Source organism: Columba livia, chromosome 5, assembly GCF_036013475.1.
Source record: "Columba livia isolate bColLiv1 breed racing homer chromosome 5, bColLiv1.pat.W.v2, whole genome shotgun sequence".
Taxonomy (NCBI): domain Eukaryota; kingdom Metazoa; phylum Chordata; class Aves; order Columbiformes; family Columbidae; genus Columba; species Columba livia.
In genome coordinates, this window is record NC_088606.1 from 24594043 (window position 1) to 24612045 (window position 18003).

The 18003-nt window shown below is 46.9% G+C and overlaps 1 protein-coding gene across 1 annotated transcript; it reads right to left on the reverse strand.

Annotated features, from left to right (window-relative positions):
- Positions 1-1824: 1824 nt before the first annotated feature.
- Positions 1825-17978, reverse strand: VASH1 (vasohibin 1). Its single transcript, XM_005502493.3, has 7 exons — positions 17344-17978; positions 11659-11747; positions 10494-10550; positions 9333-9407; positions 8272-8653; positions 7771-7883; positions 1825-7119 (listed from the first exon to the last, which is right to left on the reverse strand). Exons 1-7 carry the CDS (start codon positions 17608-17610, stop codon positions 7047-7049), a joined length of 1056 nt encoding a protein of 351 aa, XP_005502550.2. The 5' UTR covers positions 17611-17978; the 3' UTR covers positions 1825-7046.
- Positions 17979-18003: the final 25 nt, after the last annotated feature.

Genomic DNA, 18003 nt, shown 5'->3' on the forward strand with positions numbered 1-18003 from the left:
TTCAAGGTGCTGAGGTGGCAACTGGGAGAAGGACTGGCATACTGGCATGTGCTACAACAAAAGATGCATTTGTTCCATCCAGTCTTGCCTTTCATACATACAAAAAACTTGACTTCAAGCCTTAGCAATGCTATTTAGTGTTTCAGTCTTTTCTTTCTGGATGGAAAGCCTTCTACAGCGGTCCTAAGTTTATTCAGTTATTGTCCACTTTCAGGAGCCGCTTCTGAGTGGGAAGTAAATGAATGCAGTAGTTACTCTAAAGCTACTTCTCTCTTCCCTTCCTCCTCCTGAGTAAGGCTGGAGGTAGGATGGCAATCATTCTTTGCCAAAATAAAAATATAAACCAAGAAAGCCAGCTCAGCTGACTTCCCTGAAATCTGTAACATCCTGCTGTCCACAGCGTGCCGTGTGCCTTTGCCTTCCATAATCCTGCAGTGAATCCAGCATGAATGGTGCTCTTAAGGCTCAGTCTCCCTCTCATTAATAGATATCCATTTGGTTTTAGGCATGTGAGAGCCTTAAGTTCTGCAGTCTTGGGCTTCTCAGCATAGTAGCTGACTGGGTTGTGGGGTGGTGTGTTTATTTTTTTCACTAAGGTCCAAGTAGTATAATCTCTAACTGACTTAAAAACCTATAACAGTGGAAACTATCAGTAGCAGGAGGGAAAGCCTGATCTAAGAGGTAGCAGAAAGTCTTATTTTTAATCTCAACTGTGGCCAAGTCACTGTTCTGCCTTTCTCACTCCATTGGCTAGCTAGCAATCACCCTGACCTATGTATCTATAGGGGATTTAGGAGTTTCCTGCTTTTTAGCAAAATCTGTAAGACATGGACCAGAGGGTATTTTCAAGCAAGCATCTGAAATAAAGGTTTGTAGAAGTCACAGCATTTTAGTCTTTTTTTGCTAATATTATTAGTCTTTTAAGTATTTAACGGGAGCAAGAAGCCTTCTGCTGCTGAAGTCTGTTGTCAACTCCCAGGCTTGAGCACAGGCCATGCAGGCTTATGAAGTGGCTACTTTTCTTCTTTTGTCTCTTCATACCACCTGCTAGGTCCTGTGCAAATACTTCCTCTCACGGCAGAAGTTGTTAATATAATTAACTTAGCCAAGAGGAACTACAGCATGTGCCATTCTCTTTGGAGTAGCAGGTTAGGGGCTGTTTATTCCTCTCCTCTATACACTGCAGGCCTGCCTACATCCTGGCCCTGGTCCCAGCTATTACTCATTTCCCTAGAGAGAAGTGGTATGTTATGCCTGAAAGATGATAGTCTGAATAAAGTTGGATCCCCCTTGCTGGGGAAACACAGCTGACTGTCCTTCATTAACCCAGCATTTGTCTTGAGAAGTCTTGGTGAGGTCATTAGTTTAGAAGGCCACTAAACTACAGAGCTTAAGCAGAATTGCTTTTCAGGCTGCTAAGGGAGACTGGATCCTGAAGGGCAGTGCAAGCAGAGGCTTGTGTTAACCCTTACTGTATTGTTTCAAAAACTGAAATTTCTGTGGCTTCATCCACCGACTTTTTTTTCCATCCAGCCTTACTGATGGCAGTTCAAGAGGAAACAATGAGTTTTACCCTTTGCTACACAGCCACATACATACTTACTCTCTGGCAGCTGCCTCTGTGTGTACAGACATACTCACCTGTGTACAGACACACTCACCTGTTGAGGTGACTGAAGGAGAATGAGGTTTCTTCCATGTCCACTGTGTTTCAAGTACAGGGCTTCTAAACACAATCTGTGTGATACCATCCCTTAAGGCTGTGCCTTTGACTTCTCAGATAACTTACAATGGGAAAGTTTAAATTGGAAAGAAAGACAGTACTTTCATCTTGCTTTCTCTGCACAAGCTGAGAGCAGTACAGAGGGAATTTTATTGTTTAAATGTCAAAGGAAACAGGAGGAAGTATCAATGTGAGGGCTATGGGAAGTGCAGTAGGAACTAAATCTAAGTACAAGTTCTGTGTTGGCTACATAAGAACACAGAACAACACTGATTAATTACAAAAAGACACATGTGATATTGTTCTTAAAGAAAGAAACCTTCAATTTCTTAGTGCTGAGCTGTACCAGTGTTAAAGATGTAAATGGCTTTGGAGCACCCTATCAGTGCTACAGTAGAATACTGATGTATATGGAAGGGGACCACTCTGGTCCCACTAGCACCATCGCAACCCTGACCTGGAGGAAATCTCTGCTCTGCAGAGATTATGGGGGATTCAGTAGCCTTCTGAGCCTAAGATGAGTTGCTCTTGAGCAAAGGGGGCCAGGGCACCACTGAAGGAAAGTGGTTGTGACACAAGTAAACACCTGCTCAGAAACCAGACAAAAATATTACATTCTGTAAGGAATTCAGCTTGGCTGTAGAGGGACCGAATCCACCTTGCTCTGGCAGAGAAAACACCAAGCCAGAATAGCACTTGCTTTCTTAGGTTAACTTATAAATCTATAATGCAGGTCTCAGTGTTGACAGGACAACAGTGCAAGACCACTGGAACAGGCGGCGTTATTTCAGCCGGACTTGCATGCACAGTTTGCATGGGACACAGGGCACCTCCTGCTTATATCTAGTGCCTGATCATCAGGACCACTTGAAATACTTCACTTAGAAGCAACAAGTGGCTAAAGCAAGCACCGGAAGTGATTAACCCAAGCCAGTGGAGCAAGGTTAAACCCATCTAATCCAGACTGTTGCCCTTTGGCACCAGGAGCATTCTTCTGTTCGTTATGGTTTCTTAAACTCTGCAATTTTAAGGACAGTCATGTTTCAGTCTATACAACACCACATGTGAGCCTGCCTTAAGGGGCAGACATCTGATTAAGGCTTTCACCTGAAATACTTAAAAAAAAAAAAATTCTTCACGTTAAACAGATCTGATAACGGTAATACAGCTACTGCATGAACAGAAACTATGTTTCAGCCACTGTTCTGGAGATGTTTATTCTGGTAGATCCAGCCATACTACATACTGACTCATAGAGTGGCACACAGGTAAAATAGTCAACTGAAAAAAAAAAGCACTCCACTCCCAGCTAAAACACTTGCTAACATACCTTAAGTTCCTAAAAACTCATTAAGCTCACCATATCAGAGTTAAAAAAGGCTAGTGTGTCACAGACTGCTGGACTCCCAATCCCACTCTTTAGCATATGAAATTTATATCAGAGTGACACAAGAGCAGAAAGTTTTGCTCACTAATCCATTCATCCATTTAAAAAAATGCAGTTGGCCCAGGTACCAAGGGACTTGTCTACATAAAAGTATAAAGAGGAATTCTTATTTCAAGATTTGCATTACATTTAAAATAGTTTTGCTAATAGCAGGTCAGCATTTGCTCAAGTCTTTCAAAGCCCACTCAGACTTCACATACAGCATAGGCGGTGTCTCTCCATTCCTAGTGTATGGATGCAGTTTCCTTCCACAGAGTTCAGAAGGACTTGCACTGCAGCACAGACACCAAATGGGACCTACTGAACAGTGAAATTTACACCTCAGAGCTACATGAATGATCATATTAATATTTAACATTAAATAATTAATAGAACTCCTTGAGATCCATCTTTTTTGTTCTGCAGGCACTAAGGAGTATGAGTTACAGGCCAGTTCCTTATTTTCATTCCTTCTCTGTAGCTCTTAAGGCTGCAGAAGTGAAAAAAACTCACGTCCAGCCTTTTTTCCCTGTATGGTTAAAGGCAGACAGACCAGAAGCCAGAGCAGGTGGATGAGGGAGGAAAGAAGTGGAAGTGCAAAAGTTCATCTTTCATTGTACCCTCACGTTTCATACAGCATAAGACTGGGTTGCACTAATCCTCAGTGTCATAGGGATATGTTGTCTTGTTTGTTAGCAAGGAAGCTAAGCTTTGTGTTGAAGTGATTCATCTTGTTACAAAGATGGGGAGAGTAAGAGCAAGAAAGGGAGAATTGTTCGGTCATTTTCCAGTTTCTTGGACCATCTGCTAAACTGGAGATACAGAAAGAGTAAGGGGCAGGAATTCTACCACACAGAAGGCTTGAAATAGTAACCCTAGGAGAGGGCTTATATCTGTTCCTGTGTCCATCTTGAGAAGTCATCAACATTAGATACAGAAGAAGAATTAAATGCTTCCTAACATACATAATTGTGCAACTAAATCTTGAAAGGGATATTCTTGTCTGGCTACAACTGTGGATTAAGAGACCTTGAACTTTACCTGTCATTCATTCTTTAAACATCCACTTCCTTTGGTTTTCTAAGCTATTTGCCTTGCTCACATCCTGCAGGAAAGCCCTTAATTACTAAGTCAAACAAAGCATTTTGTTTTAAGCCATACTGCCCTGGTGATCTAACACTGCTGAACATCCCTTTTGCCTTGCTATCAAGAAAGCATCATCAGCTTGCAGCTGACTCCTCACTTGCCCCATTTGTTTTGAAGTCTTCCTCTCACCAACACACTTCCCCTCCTTTCCACCTAAAAAGGCTCAAGTCTGTCCAGCTATTTAATGTGCTCTGTATGAAGCTACTAATTATTCTCAAGAGCTTTCTAGTTACTCTGAATTAACCAGCCAACCAAAATCATGGCAAGGATGCATCCTAGTTTTATCTAAGCAGCTTTTGTATTTTTTTCTGGATTTCATCCACTTTAATAAAACCTGACATTCAGTCTTCCTTGCTGACTGCTGCTTGTATTTATCCCTTGATTCACAGTGTCACCTAACTTTCAGTCCGCTGCATAGGAAACATTATGCAAAGGCAGTTTGTGGCTTCCAGGTAACCCATATTATTTACAGGTAACGTACCTTTGCAGCTAACATCATTGTTAGCATCTAGACACTAAATATGTTAATTTACAGCCACACAAAACTGACCAGAGGACACACTGACATGGGTGCTTGGCTCGCTCCAGCTGTCTAATTTCAAATTGTTGTGTGTAGTTGGAGTGCAAGGGAGGGGACAGGTATTGTGCTGTACTCTGGAAACTGGCATCCTCTTCTGGATTAACTTTATTTTGGATCAGCAGCAAGTTCTACCACATCCCTGTGGATTGTCCTCCTGGTCATACAGCATAGCAAAAAAGTACAGGCTACAAAGAGAGCTTGGAAGGACAGACTGCAGTGGATGGATATAGCGCCTTGCAAGTTACATCACAGTTAAGGATGTACAATTAGGAACTTGTAAGGCCAGAGTTAAATCGCTGTGGGTGGTGCTTCAAGGATTAACACTGCTTTAACTCAACAGAGAGCTGATTTGTTTAGGGATAAGAATCCATTCTCTGCCACCAAAATAGCACTGCTTATGTGAGGGTGTGGCAAAGCAAAACTGCAACAAAAACCTGGTAGAACTAAGCTCCATCATGTTTTTAACAAGGTCACAGGAAAGAATAAGCCCAGTTCTAACAAAATTAAATGTGTAGTATTTCATAAAGTTTATTTCCTCATCTGTGCTGCGATAAAACAAGACTCAGTTTCTTTAAAGTATACTCACACTCCCAAGCTCAGTTTTTGCATCCCCCTAGATCAGGGGTGTCAAACTCATTTTCACCTGGGCGGGGGGGGGCGGGTCGCGCACATCAGCCTGCGGTTGCCTTCAAAGGGCCGGATGTAATCTTGCCCTTTGAAGGCAACCGCGAGGCTGACGTGGCAGCCCCGGTGAAAATGAGTTTGACACTCCTGCCCTAGATGCACACACCAGATCACTTCAAGGCCATGCTGTTATGACTTCAGGCAACCCCATTGTTTCCAGGCCCTAGGCTTCAAAGAGAGCTCTGACAACACTCCAGATTTCTGACAAGTGCTACACTGCTTAATCAGTAATACAACACTCCCCTGAAAAGAAGTGTAGGAAGAGTCAAGGCTGTAAGCAGGCAGAAGGGCCCAGCCCTTTGGGGTAGGCTGCCGTAAGTGGACCTGTTAAATACTGCAGCTATCCAGAGAGCCAGAACACAAGCACAGCCCTGGACTGGGGTGAAGAACTACCTTCTGGCAGCTTCAGGCTGAGCTGTCAGGAAAGTGGTAGCAATGTCCTTGAGCAGGGCTTTCCACCAACAGGTGTCTGTAACTGTAACACTACAGTGAATAAAGGGGCAATACCCTTGTGGAAAGGAGAAATGCTTGTAAAACCTGTTCACATAATTAAATCCTTCTTTAACTATTTAGTCTTAAAACTCATACCTCAGTGGCTGAAGTGCCTTCTGCAAGCTTTCACAGCAGCAGTCACTAGAAGTTAATAGAGAGAAGGCTGATAGGCAGATGACTCAAAGTTCAGGCTTCCCACCAGCCCCTGTCTCCACTGCCGGGATGACTGAGGTTCCTGTGCCTGTTTTCATATGGTAATGGCACGGGCATATCCTGACGCGCTCAACCACAAAAGGACTTACAGCAATAGCTCACCAGCATTGCAGCGGGTAAAGAGGATCATCATCCCACTGTCTACCCCCTCATAGACAATGAAATGCTTTGAAATAGGCAGGACTAAACACAAAGGATGTGGTTTCTCCAGATGAGAAGCCCATGTATGATCAATAAATCAGGCTGAGCAAATTCAGCCCTGTCTCTCACAAGAGCAATGCTAAACAAAGTGTTCATAATAACAAAATGAGGAGTTTTTGCACAAGATTTGGGGGCCATCCCATTGCAGCATCATTTCCCCCTCAGCCCTGCAGGCCTCGCATAGGTTGAAGACTTCTATGCAGACAGGGAAGAAGTACTGTTGACAAGATGCTTCATCTACTTGCTGTCAACACAACAAAATTGATAGCAAGTTGGCTGACCCCACTCACTTCATATTCTTCCTGCAGCGAACTCCCACCAGCGTACAGACGTTTTTTTATTTTTTTAAAAATACTTCTTTCAGTGAATTAAGATGGACACCTCTCCCAGAAACAGGCAGGTGAATCCTCTGGGACCCATGGGATCCAGCTCTGGGACCGGCCCACTAGGAAGTACCTGGGAAGACCAGTACTCTGTTCCACTCCCCTGTCCCCTTTGTCAGAATCACTGCAGGTGGATCCAGGTCCCAGTTGTGGCCAGCAAGAAGTTTGTGGAGCCAGGCACACAAGGCACAGCTCTCTTCACACCCGGATCTGGTACCCATTGAGGTCTGGCATGGCTTTGGAATCGGCAGGCTTCTTCTCACCAGATGGCCTGTGAGCAAAGAGGGTAGGAGCTATTCAGAAACTGTTTTTTTCAGTCAGGAGATGCTGCACAGGAAAAGGTACTGGGAAGCTTCAGACATCCTACACTATTGAAGGCAGGATTATTCTGCAACCTCCAGTAACTCTTCCAGCCATCTCACAGAAGAGAATGCAGGTGAGGAAGAGTAGGAAGTCCAATCTGGTACCCCAGATCAGTTTCAGGAAAACAATCTCACTGACAGCACTGTAATTTTTGGAAACTCTTTGGGGCAAAGGTCTGTGAGACACCAGAGCTCAGAGCCCTGCATAAGGTTGAATATCAGCTAGCACAAAGTCACTGTATATTTGAGTTGCCTTCCACCTCCCTGCCAAAACTAAAAAACAAAAACCCCACACCAAAACAAAAAAAAAAATAAAAAAAAACCAAGCCTCCCTCCCCCCCAGACAAAAACCCAAACCAAAAAACAGCTGTGCCCCCACTCCCCAAGTGATGATAAACTCACAAAGGCACAGAATAGGGAAGAATTCTGCTGCAGGTCAGAGAAATATCCCCTGTTATAAAGAACCCCAGTAAGACATCAAAAGGAGCCAAAATCAGACAGCAAGATGGAGTCTGTCAGTTATGCTGTAGATAGGTCTCCTGCCCAGGAGCCCCACTCACCGTCGGTCCCCACGGCTGTTGCGCCGATGGGGGCTGGCCTGACCTCTTTGTGGGGAGGAGACATCTTTCTTTCTGTCCTTGGTGGGAGATGGTGGCCCAGTTCCTTTGCCGATCTACCAAAACAAAGTAAGAGCAATGTGAACAGAAAACCAATATGAGTAGTAACTAGAAAACACAAAGCCTAACAACAATAAATACATGGGAATAAAAGACAAAAAGGCAAGTGCATAAAAAATGCAGAAGCCAGAAAAAAACAAGCTACAGTGACAGCTACGGCTCCAAGGACTGTATATAGGCTAAGATAATCAGAACTGCAGTGCTGCATGAGCGTCCATTTGGGGACCAGCCTGTATACAAAGGAAAAGAGCCCCCAGCCTCCAATTTACCCTCTACTCCACCACCACCTAGGAGAGCCTCCTGCCACTTCACTCCCCCAGCACACCATCAGCCAGACAGACAGCAGATGCAGCAGCAAACTACTTCTCCATCCTTGCTGCTTACCTTCAGCCTCATATCACGGGCATGTCTCTCAAGCTCTTTGCGGAAGTCTTCCCGGGTCAGCTTGTCTAGATCCAGGATGGAGTGCTTCCACTCAATCTGCTCCACACTGTGTGGGTCGTGGGACACACAGTGGCCCAGCTTCACCTTTTTGAGAGTGTGCCAGCAGCGGCGATATGCCTCCTCGAAGTCAAAGATGAGTTCGCTCAGTGTGCGGAAGACGGGTGCTTTGTACATGAGCTCCTCACGTCGACTGATGCCCAGTGCCCCATAGCGGCCTCCAAAGTTCACCCCCAGTACAATGTGTCGGAAGTAGTTCCCTGAGAAGTGGGTTTTGAAGCTGATGGGAAAACGATCCAGCGTGGTCATGTTGTTGGTGAGGTAACTGACAGCAGCTGCTATTCAGGAAACAACCAGTGATACCATTTTCTTGGTAAGATATTTCCTGCTCCAAACCATCCCAGCATGCTCAGCAGGTTTACCACTGATTCACACATCACGTAAGCAGGATTTGTTCTCCAGGTCAAGAGTCCAGCTCATTGCAAGCTGCCCTACTTTCATCAGTGTCATGGGGAAACCAGACTTGGCCTCTTCAACAAGACAGTCAACAAAGATAAGTTAAATTGCTGGCAGTTTTGTGATGCAGAAATTGAAACGCTGACACCTCAAGTGCGCTATATTCCCTAGCTCCCAAACTGTAATGCTGTAGCATTATTCTTCAGTTTGTTTTAATCTGTTTTACTAGCTACTATTTCACACACAAACCAAGGAATGTTGATGACAAAATACTCATCAGACAACCCTTCTGAACCATTCACTTGCCATCTCTGCCCCTCCAGGTTGCTTTGCCAATGTGTGTCAAGAATCTGCAGCCTGAGTGACACAGACTAAGCCTGGAATATAACTAGGAAATAATGTGTGCTTAAAGATAACACGGAATTTTTTGGGGAGAACCGGGGAGGGAAAACAGTGAAATATTAGCACCAGCCTCAAAGCATCATAAGAGAGCAGAGGAGAAAACACAAGGATGGGCAGACATGCACAATCCCAAGAAGAAAGGATACATTCCCAGGATCACAGCTTCCAGGCATTTTATTGGCAGGGCCTCTTTGGTCATTTCTTTGGCCAGGTCCATCAGCCTGCAGAGTGGGACAAGGGAAAGACAAGGACAGTTACAGGGCTTGTGCTATGCAAGCACGGCCAGTTCAGCCTTGTTGCACTATATATGTAAGGTAGGTTTCCAGGAGAGAAGGTGGCCCACTGAGGACAGGGAACAGAAGAATATACCTTCTTTAGGAAAATACTGAATCCAAGCCAGGTCTCTACCACATGCTGTTGCTGCTTACAAGGAGCTCCCTTCAGTGAGTTAGAGCCAAGCTGCCTGCTCGGCCAATTTCTGTTCTCAGGGAGACCACAGCACTTGGCTCAGCGAGGTCTGGATGGACACTTGTGTGACCTCCAGCAGAAGCCTCAGAAGACCCAAAGCCAGCAGTGTTTGCCTCACAAGGCTCAGTGAGGACTTCACAAGGACAGTGAAGCCCTCTTTGGAACCAACCCTGCTCTCCATTCAACAAATACTGCGGAGGAGACATTGCACTGATTACAGCACAAGACGTGTGGGGTCACATCAGTCTATGGACTAGACTGACAGTAAGAAGCCAGTCTTGAAAGACTGTCAGAATGCTGGCTGAGACAGTCCATGAATGTGAGGTGCTTACCTCCAGGAACTTATGGGGCATAGCTCTTTGCAAAATCTGGAGTCAGGAAAATCCCCCTTCTCCTTCAAAGTATGAGGCACCAAAAACTTAGTGAGGCTAGATATTGCAAAGACACTCACAGGAACTATGAAGTTAGACCTGTAAAGATACTTGGCTTTTATGAAACTTGTTTAGGGCAGGACCTAGTTTCAGAATCCATCAGAAGTTCATGTAGTTATATTCCAATTAAAAGCAGGCACAATCTATACATCTTCGAAATACATTGATGTTATTTTACTAGATTTACTGATCCATGACCACAAAACCTCTTGTCATTGAGAAAAGGCAGACACAGCTCTGCCCAGCTGTGCCTTAGGCAACAGACAATAAAGGATGGAGCTGCAATACTTGAAAGCCCTGAGTGCCACCTAAACCTTAGCCATGGGGTGGCAGAAAAAGCAGTGAGTGTAGCAAGGCCCAAACATCTTAAAGCAAGGATTAAATGCTGTAGGGATTGCCAGCACTTACCCAGTCAGAGGTCTGCTCTTCTTAATCTCAAAGAATTGTGTCCCGGTGTGATTGTACCTGGAGGCAAAAAGTTAAGGGCTTGGCACCTTGGAAATTAGAATTTGAAGAAAACCTGTTTGAGGAACTTTCACGTTACTTACTATTCTCACAGCAAAGTCATGATCCCACAAATACAACACCAACGCAAGAAAGTCCCCACCTCCCTCTCCTGCATTTCTCCCTTTTACAGTCCCTCCTTACTTCCACTGCATTTCCTTCTTGTCAATTCTCCTCCCTACACACAGGTTTCCACTCCATTTCCCAAAGGTCCACGCTGACAGCACATCCTCTGCTCAGTTTTCCAGCTACCAGGGCAGAATAAAGTTTGACTGATCTCTGCCTACTCCACTCTGCACAGAATGCATGGAGCATTGAAACATTCATGGTACCTTATTCTAAGACTGACTGAAACCCAATCCAGAGCACAACCACCTCAGATGGGTGAGAGGTGCCCAAAAGTTTGCCTTCTTGCCTCGTTTCAGGGCTGAAGCCAGAGTTAGCTCTGTATCTCACCAGTGAGATTAGGCTATGCTTGTGTGGCACATGCCTGCTGTCCAACACAACGAGGAGGGAGAAATCTCAATGTCAGGACAAGTCGCACAGGCAGCTCTGCATATAAAGGGGCAGGATACCACAGATGCACAAAAGCAAAGTGGTTGGCTGTCCTTAAGACAGGTGCGGAGAAGAGTGTTTGAGCAGGATGACCTGAGAGGCAGTTTTGTTACCACCACAGCTCACCCATGCCTTAACAGTGAGGTGACACAGTTTGAGTCCATCTGAGACCTGTCTGGCAGGGTCTCAGGTATGTATGTTTTTTAAAAAAATGGCACTGTAAAGTCACTGACCTAGAAGGGTCAGTAGTGGGGAAAGGCCCTCAACAACATGCACAATTGTTACATAGAGTGAACTGGATCAGAAGGTAACTTGGGCAGAAAAGAAAAAAAGAGAAAAAGCAAGCAGAACAGCAAAACAAACCATCATCCCAAATCCAGCTTCCTGGTTTTAGGGAGCAAGTTTCAGTTCTCCTCCAGCTACCACAAAATGAGGTTTTCTGTTCTTCACAGAATTTGCTTGCTCCCCCTTCCTGGGTTATCACTCCAGTGACTTAGGCAGCAGTAAAGGATACTGAAGCTCCCTGATGTAGCGCTGTACAGCTTCCAGGCGCTCAGGGATGGGGGTGGACGGCTGGAACGCAGGCACACTTGGTATGGGAATCTGAAATAGGGAGCAGAATGTAAATCACCGCTTCCAAACCTCTCCAGCTTCTTGCTGACCTCAGTGGCACATAGCTACAGGGAGCGTGTTCCTCTGAAACTAGCCCCTTTTTGCTGCCCAAAGCGACCACACCAGGAACATTCCTCTGTTCCCACACTTGTAACTGAGAAAGGATTCAGAATGAAGCACCACAACAGAGCTGCAAGAGAAACTGTGTGAAAGGGTCCTGCATTTAGGCAATGTTACATTGGAAGAATTAGATAAAATTAACTGAAAAGACAAGGTGTGAGACAGGAAAGCTATCACCTGAGCAAGCTTGGCTTCATTTGAGTATGCAAACTGGAAGGCACAAAACAAAAATAAGATAAGGAAAGAGAGAGGCAAAAATAGAGAATGAGTTTTCCCAAAGCCACTGAAGCATGAATAGTCCAATAAGCAAGGGTATAAAGGTCCCTTACTGCCTCCTGGCATATCAGGTAAGTTGGCACTGACTAGGCCACAGGCGTGACAGCATCATGACTCCCTCCCCAGCGGGGAGGAGTCCATCGGTGTCTGTTGTTTTGAGTTACGTGGTCAGAATGACATCTGAAAGTTCACTGTTCAGACTGCTCTCCCATTCTGAGTTCTCAGCCGTATGGGTCCAGTCAGATTTTCCTCACTGTTTGCTCCAGAGGGGATTACTGCAGCCTTGTCAGCAGCTGAGAAAACGTGTTTAAGGAAAGAGAAGGGTCCTGTCCACAGGACGAATATAATGGAGAAGACACAAATTCAGTGTGACTGACAGGCTTGGAGAAACAGCCCCTCTGAAGGGCTTGTGCTTTGCACACACCTGATATCAGACGGCACAGCAGTTTGGTTTTTAGCATTTCAGTTCCTCTTCAGACTTCCCCCCAGCTAAGAAAAAATGAGTCAGAACCAGATCTTCCCTTGGGCCCTCCACTCTGCTGCACACATCTGGCTCTGCTGGCCATGGATTTGTAGCCAGCAGCACTGCTTAGCCATTCATCACCCTCCACGTGTATTTCTGCAGCCACTCATTTCCATACCTCCTTCTTCTGCCCTGAGCTGGCACAAGTGACTGGTGGACCAGGTCAGGCACCTGAACCAGCTGAAAGCTGAGCCAGCAAGCAAGGTTAGTTTTCAGTCAGATCAGTTCCCTGTCCCGGTTTGCCACATGGTCACACTCTGGTTGTGCCTCCACAGCACAGGGGCCAGTGACAGCTTAACTCAAAAAGACGGGCCGTCGCTGCCTCTGGAAACCGTAATGTTTTTCAGTCTAGCTCCAAATGCCATCGGCAAGTAAACACTGACCTAAACTCAACTCTCTATCCATTTTCTCTCCCGTGTTTTGATTTTTATTTTCTTTTTTTTTTTTTAAAAAAAACCAAAATAGCACCATTTGAGCACTGGTACCCATTTTCCTAGGACCTCATGGAGGTGCCAGTTGCCATCTCCAGTGCTTCATTTCCATGCCCTGCTTGGAGCAAGCAGAGGCACCGGCTGCCTCACGTGCAGGAGACAGCACAGGAACATCAGGAGTGGATGTGAAATTGGGTTTGTTTAACTGCAGCAGGAGCAGGGAAGGCTCCAGAGAGTGGTACAGGGATGAAGCCATCTCTGGAACCACATGAGCTGAGTCAGTTTGGATGCTGTGAGCTGACACACTGAATCATACGAAATCATTTCTAGGCAGAAACAATAAAAGAGGTAACAACCAGGACAGGCTGACTATTTGTATAATTTCTTTGGCAGGGAGTTTCATCCTTTTTGAGTGGAGACGGATGAAGTGCATATTGCCAGCACAGACTAATGATTCGGGGTAGTTATTCCTCCCTTTACTAGTACAGGCCTCCTGTCCTGGTTTTGTTAGAAACAAGACAAGTTTCTCTTTTAGTGAATTTTTCTTTCAGTTAAATTCTTTTAAGTAGCTGCACTTTTCTCAAGTTGGATACATGTTTTGGTAGACATAGCAATAGAATGCAAGTTCACTGATAAGGATGCATGTCCCGTAAGTGACAGCTAAGTATACCATCCCATTCATGTGATACTTAGTGGGAGATCACGAGGGTCTGGTCCCTTTTTCTCTTCTTTGACTAAAGCCAACATCTGGGAAGGACCCTGCCTGCCGTCCCTGCAAATCTGAGGCCTAGTGACAGACCCTGCATCCTTGAATCCAATTCCGGTTTGCTGCAGAGTCCAACCCAGGACTTCCGGGTGCTTGCTCTGCTGCTGCTGGAGCAGTGCTGAGCTTTGCCGGGGAGCTTTGCCGGGGAATTCAAGATTGGTTTTGTATATTTTGTATTATTTTCTCTATTTTATTAGTAGCATTAGTAAAACATTTTTAACTTTTTTCCAACTTGCAAGTCATCTCTCTCTTTGCCCTCCTACTGCCTTTCCTTAGTGGAGAGAGAGGGAGTTGGGGGGGGGTAAGGGAGGGGGTTAACAAAGCATCTGCCACAGTTTATTGTCGCCCTGCAATGAAACCTTGACACCCCCTTTCCCTCAAAGGACTGTGCAACACTGAGACAGGGTAATGGCAACCAGTTCAGCAGGGGACTAGTTAATGCAGAAGAGCCTCCTGCACCTCAAGTAATTAAACTGATGAAAGTACATCATGCTCTCTCTCTCAGATCTGGGCCTGCAGCCCAGGCTGGGCTGCAGTTTCTTTTGCATCAGGTCTATAGCATTTTAATGGGGCAATAGAAGTGGGAGGAGAGGCATAAGGTCTCCATCTCTCAATCCCACACTGACAGGACAGGGGACCCTAATTCTTTGTTCTCAGCCGGCGTTGTCCACTGCACATCTCAGAAGGGCTATAAGTATCAGGCAGTCTACACAATCCTCCAGAAAGCAGAGAGGAATTATTTGTAACAGAAAAGATAGGAAATCAGCTCTATTTTGCTTTCCCCTTTAGTTATTCTGAAAGCTGGAGAGAGAGCTAGGAAAAGAGCCCAGATTTCCCAGAGCACATACCTCTGCCAGGCTTTGAAGACTAACATGTCCTTGGCCCTTCATCACTAGCGTGGAGGTGTTTCATCACCCCTTCTCCTGGATTCACACACCCCAGCAGGCTCTCTGTCTGCATGGGATTGGGAATCTGCTTCTAGAAAGGGGATCCCAAGCACAACAAAGATTTTCCTGTACAAAGTGGGCCGTGCCGTACACGGGACCAGGCACATGGGAGCAAGGCACAAAGCTCCACCCTTATCCGTATCACAGAGGTGCTTTTTTGGCCAGCCTAGTTTAGCAACAGTTTATTTTATGGTTCTTATATGTATCCCAGCACCTCCCTAATCCTCATTTTACAAGCAGCATGGGAGCAATACCAATCCCAGTTGTTAGCCTCCCTAAAGAAACTGGTTTTCCCCCCCCCCCTCTGTATATGAAACCATTAGATGCAACCCTTCCTGTCTTTGCCATCATAACCACCTCATTTAAAATCCATAATTTCTTAATGAGGCAAGCACACGTCACTTTGTATTTCCAGTGTGCACCCATTTGATAGTCCTAGCAGCTCTGAGTAAGGCAATATGCACCCTGCTGCTAGAAAGGAAACAACCTTCTGGAGGGTAGCACTCTAAAGCCCAAATCAGCCTGATGGAAATGGAGACCAGGGGAAATCTCTGAGCTCTTAAAGGCCAGTGAAAGACATGGCCCCAGCAGCTGATGTGTGAACATATTTGTAAACTCTGATCATAGCCTCCTGCAGTCATCATTTTATGGTATTTAGTTTATGGACAACTCTTTTGAGAGTTATTTCTCCCAATACTGGCTACTTACTGTTCAAGGCCAAACATTTCAGAGTAGGTAAACCACTGTCCAGCTCCCAGCACCTAAAAAGGCCTATTCACCGTCCAGCACATGGAGACTACCTGGCTTTTCAAAGGAGCTAGCCCTTCAGAGCATGCTCATTGCCCTAATTCTCATCTGTTGCATCAGCCATTCAAAGAAGCTTGATGGCACCAACAGGGGTGGTGATATAAGCAGCCCTCAAAGATACAAACACATCCCTAAAGGGGAAAATGAGCTAGGGAAACAGAGCCCATCCATCTTTGCTGCTTCCTGCATCCCAGCATCCTCTCAGCTGTATGCCTGGTGAGCTTGGGAATGGGCTCTCAGATTGCAGAGTGCTGAACAAAATTTATAGATTTGGTTCCCAGGGATGCTAGCAGATGCCAAAAAAATGGATAGCCCAACTTCACCTGTTATTGCAAGAGCTTGTACCACTTGTGTCCCCAAACTGTAACTCTTTGGCACCAAGACTATAAAGTGGCAACAGTTGAAGTATTTTACATTAATACCAAAACTGGAGACTGAACACTGTATTTCCTTCCTCTCATGCACTGGACTCTTGTTTGTGAACTTCTTTCTTCTATTTCCCTTGCCTCTCCTGGCCCTTTTAGTCAGGAAATTAAGTCGTGTGTGTTCTGATTGATCTGAAACATGTTTCCAGCCTTCACCCAGGCTCAGGACAAAGTCAGAGGAGAGGAAGGAAATCTGAAAAGGAAGGAAAAGCCTAGTGGGTTTAGAATAGGGACTGTAATCAGGATTCAATATTTGTTCTGGTTGCTGCCTATAACTTTTCACTGCACAAAGGATGTTCCATCACATGCTTCTCCGGAGTTCCTCATGGAAAGCAGTATGGATTGCCTGTGCACTATATAATAGTATGTTCTTGCATACTTCAAATTACCTTCCCAAGAAGGTAAGTCCTTGCTAAAAACGCCTGAGCAGAAAAAACTTCATATTTTTGTACTTGGAATTTCTTCTGTTAGCATGATGGGAATGGTCTTACAACCCACCAGCAGAGTGACAGCCAAATGTTTGCAGTCTTTTGTTCACAGGATGCCAATGAAAGGGGGAGATTTTTCCCCTTAGGTGCAACACAGATAGCAACAATCACAAGAATTCACATGCAAATGATTCTGTATCGCACAAGGTTAAGTGAAATGATCACCTGTTCCTCTTTTCATAGAGATCTCTGCAGCAAGGCCAAGAACAAGCTTGGAAATCAGGACATCTGACTCTACACCAGCAACAAGCTCCACAAGCCTTTGCCGACTCCTCCTAAAACTCTTGGGCATCACGAGCGCCTTTTCTGACACTTATGTGCAAGAATGCCTTTTGGTGTGGGAGATTGTAACCAAAATCTAATTTCTTCTAGAGAAAAACTCATCTCTCCCTGTCTTACCCTCCACCTCAAGGATCTGGACTCTACTAAAACTAACTCTCCTCATGTCTTCATCATTTATCCCGTCTCTCTCTTCAAATCCATCTCCCTCCCAAGAGGCTCGCACATGAGCCATCTGAAGTGTGTTTTCCAGCAAGGCCTCTGAAGAGGAGGGTACTGCTGTCACTCCAGGGCAGCGCCCGCAGACACCCTCCCGCACTCCGAGTTACAGCTTGGCTTTGCTTCCTGCGAGAGCACCCCCGGGGGACCCCTTTTCCCCAGGGATCTTTCTCGAGGTGGGGAGCCCGGCTTCAATGGGACAGGGGAGCAAGCCCTCCCAGGAGGCTGTCACCCCTTCCCCTTTTCCCTCCGTGCGCCCCGCAGGGGATGGCCCGGCCCGGGCTCACCCCCGGGGAGGGTCCTCACCTTGGGCAGGTCAGCGGCGCCCCGGATCCTCTGCGCCACCCGCTCCCCCTCGGGGTGGATCCTGCCCACATGCCGCCACATCCGCTCCCAGGTGGGCTCGTCCACAGGCAGCCCCCCACGGTTGACGAAGAAGGGGACGCCGCCGTCGCGAAGATCCTCCTCGCCCTCCTCCTCCTGCTGCTCCTCGTCCCGCGCCGCCGCCTCGCCGGACGGGGGACGCCTGGCGGCGGCCGCGGCTCCGGCCCCGCCGCCCCCCGGCATCGGCATCGCCGCCGCCGCCGCCGCCCGCTCTCAGCGCCCGCCGCCCGCTGCCGGGCCGCCGGGGGCCGCGCCCCGCATGGCCGGCGCACCGGGCACGGGGCGTCACCGCCCCCGCCTCGCCTCCGGAGATAACAAGGCGGAGGGAATTCGGGGAAAAGGGGAGAAAAAGCCCAGGCGGGGCGGCGCCGGGTGCCGCATCAGGCCGCCGCGGCGGGGGAGGCGCCGGCGGCCCAACCGCTCGCGGCAGTGACGGCGGGCACCGCGCGGGGCGGGCCTGCCGCCGGGGCGCCCCTGCCGCGCCGCCTCCACAGCGCTCCGCGGGGCGGGCGGGGACAACCGCCCCCCGGCAGATGCCGCACGCGGGGTAACAAAGCCCCCGCGCGGGGCGGGGCGGGGCGG

Coding starts and splice junctions, on each gene's coding strand:
- VASH1 (XM_005502493.3), bottom strand. CDS start 17,610: ATGCCGATGCCGGGGGGCGGCGGGGCCGGAGCCGCGGCCGCCGCCAGG. Junction 11,748..17,343: donor GCGCCGCTGACCTGCCCAAG/GTGAGGACCCTC, acceptor TCCCTATTTCAG/ATTCCCATACCAAGTGTGCC. Junction 9,408..10,493: donor AAGAGCAGACCTCTGACTGG/GTAAGTGCTGGC, acceptor CCCACTCTGCAG/GCTGATGGACCTGGCCAAAG.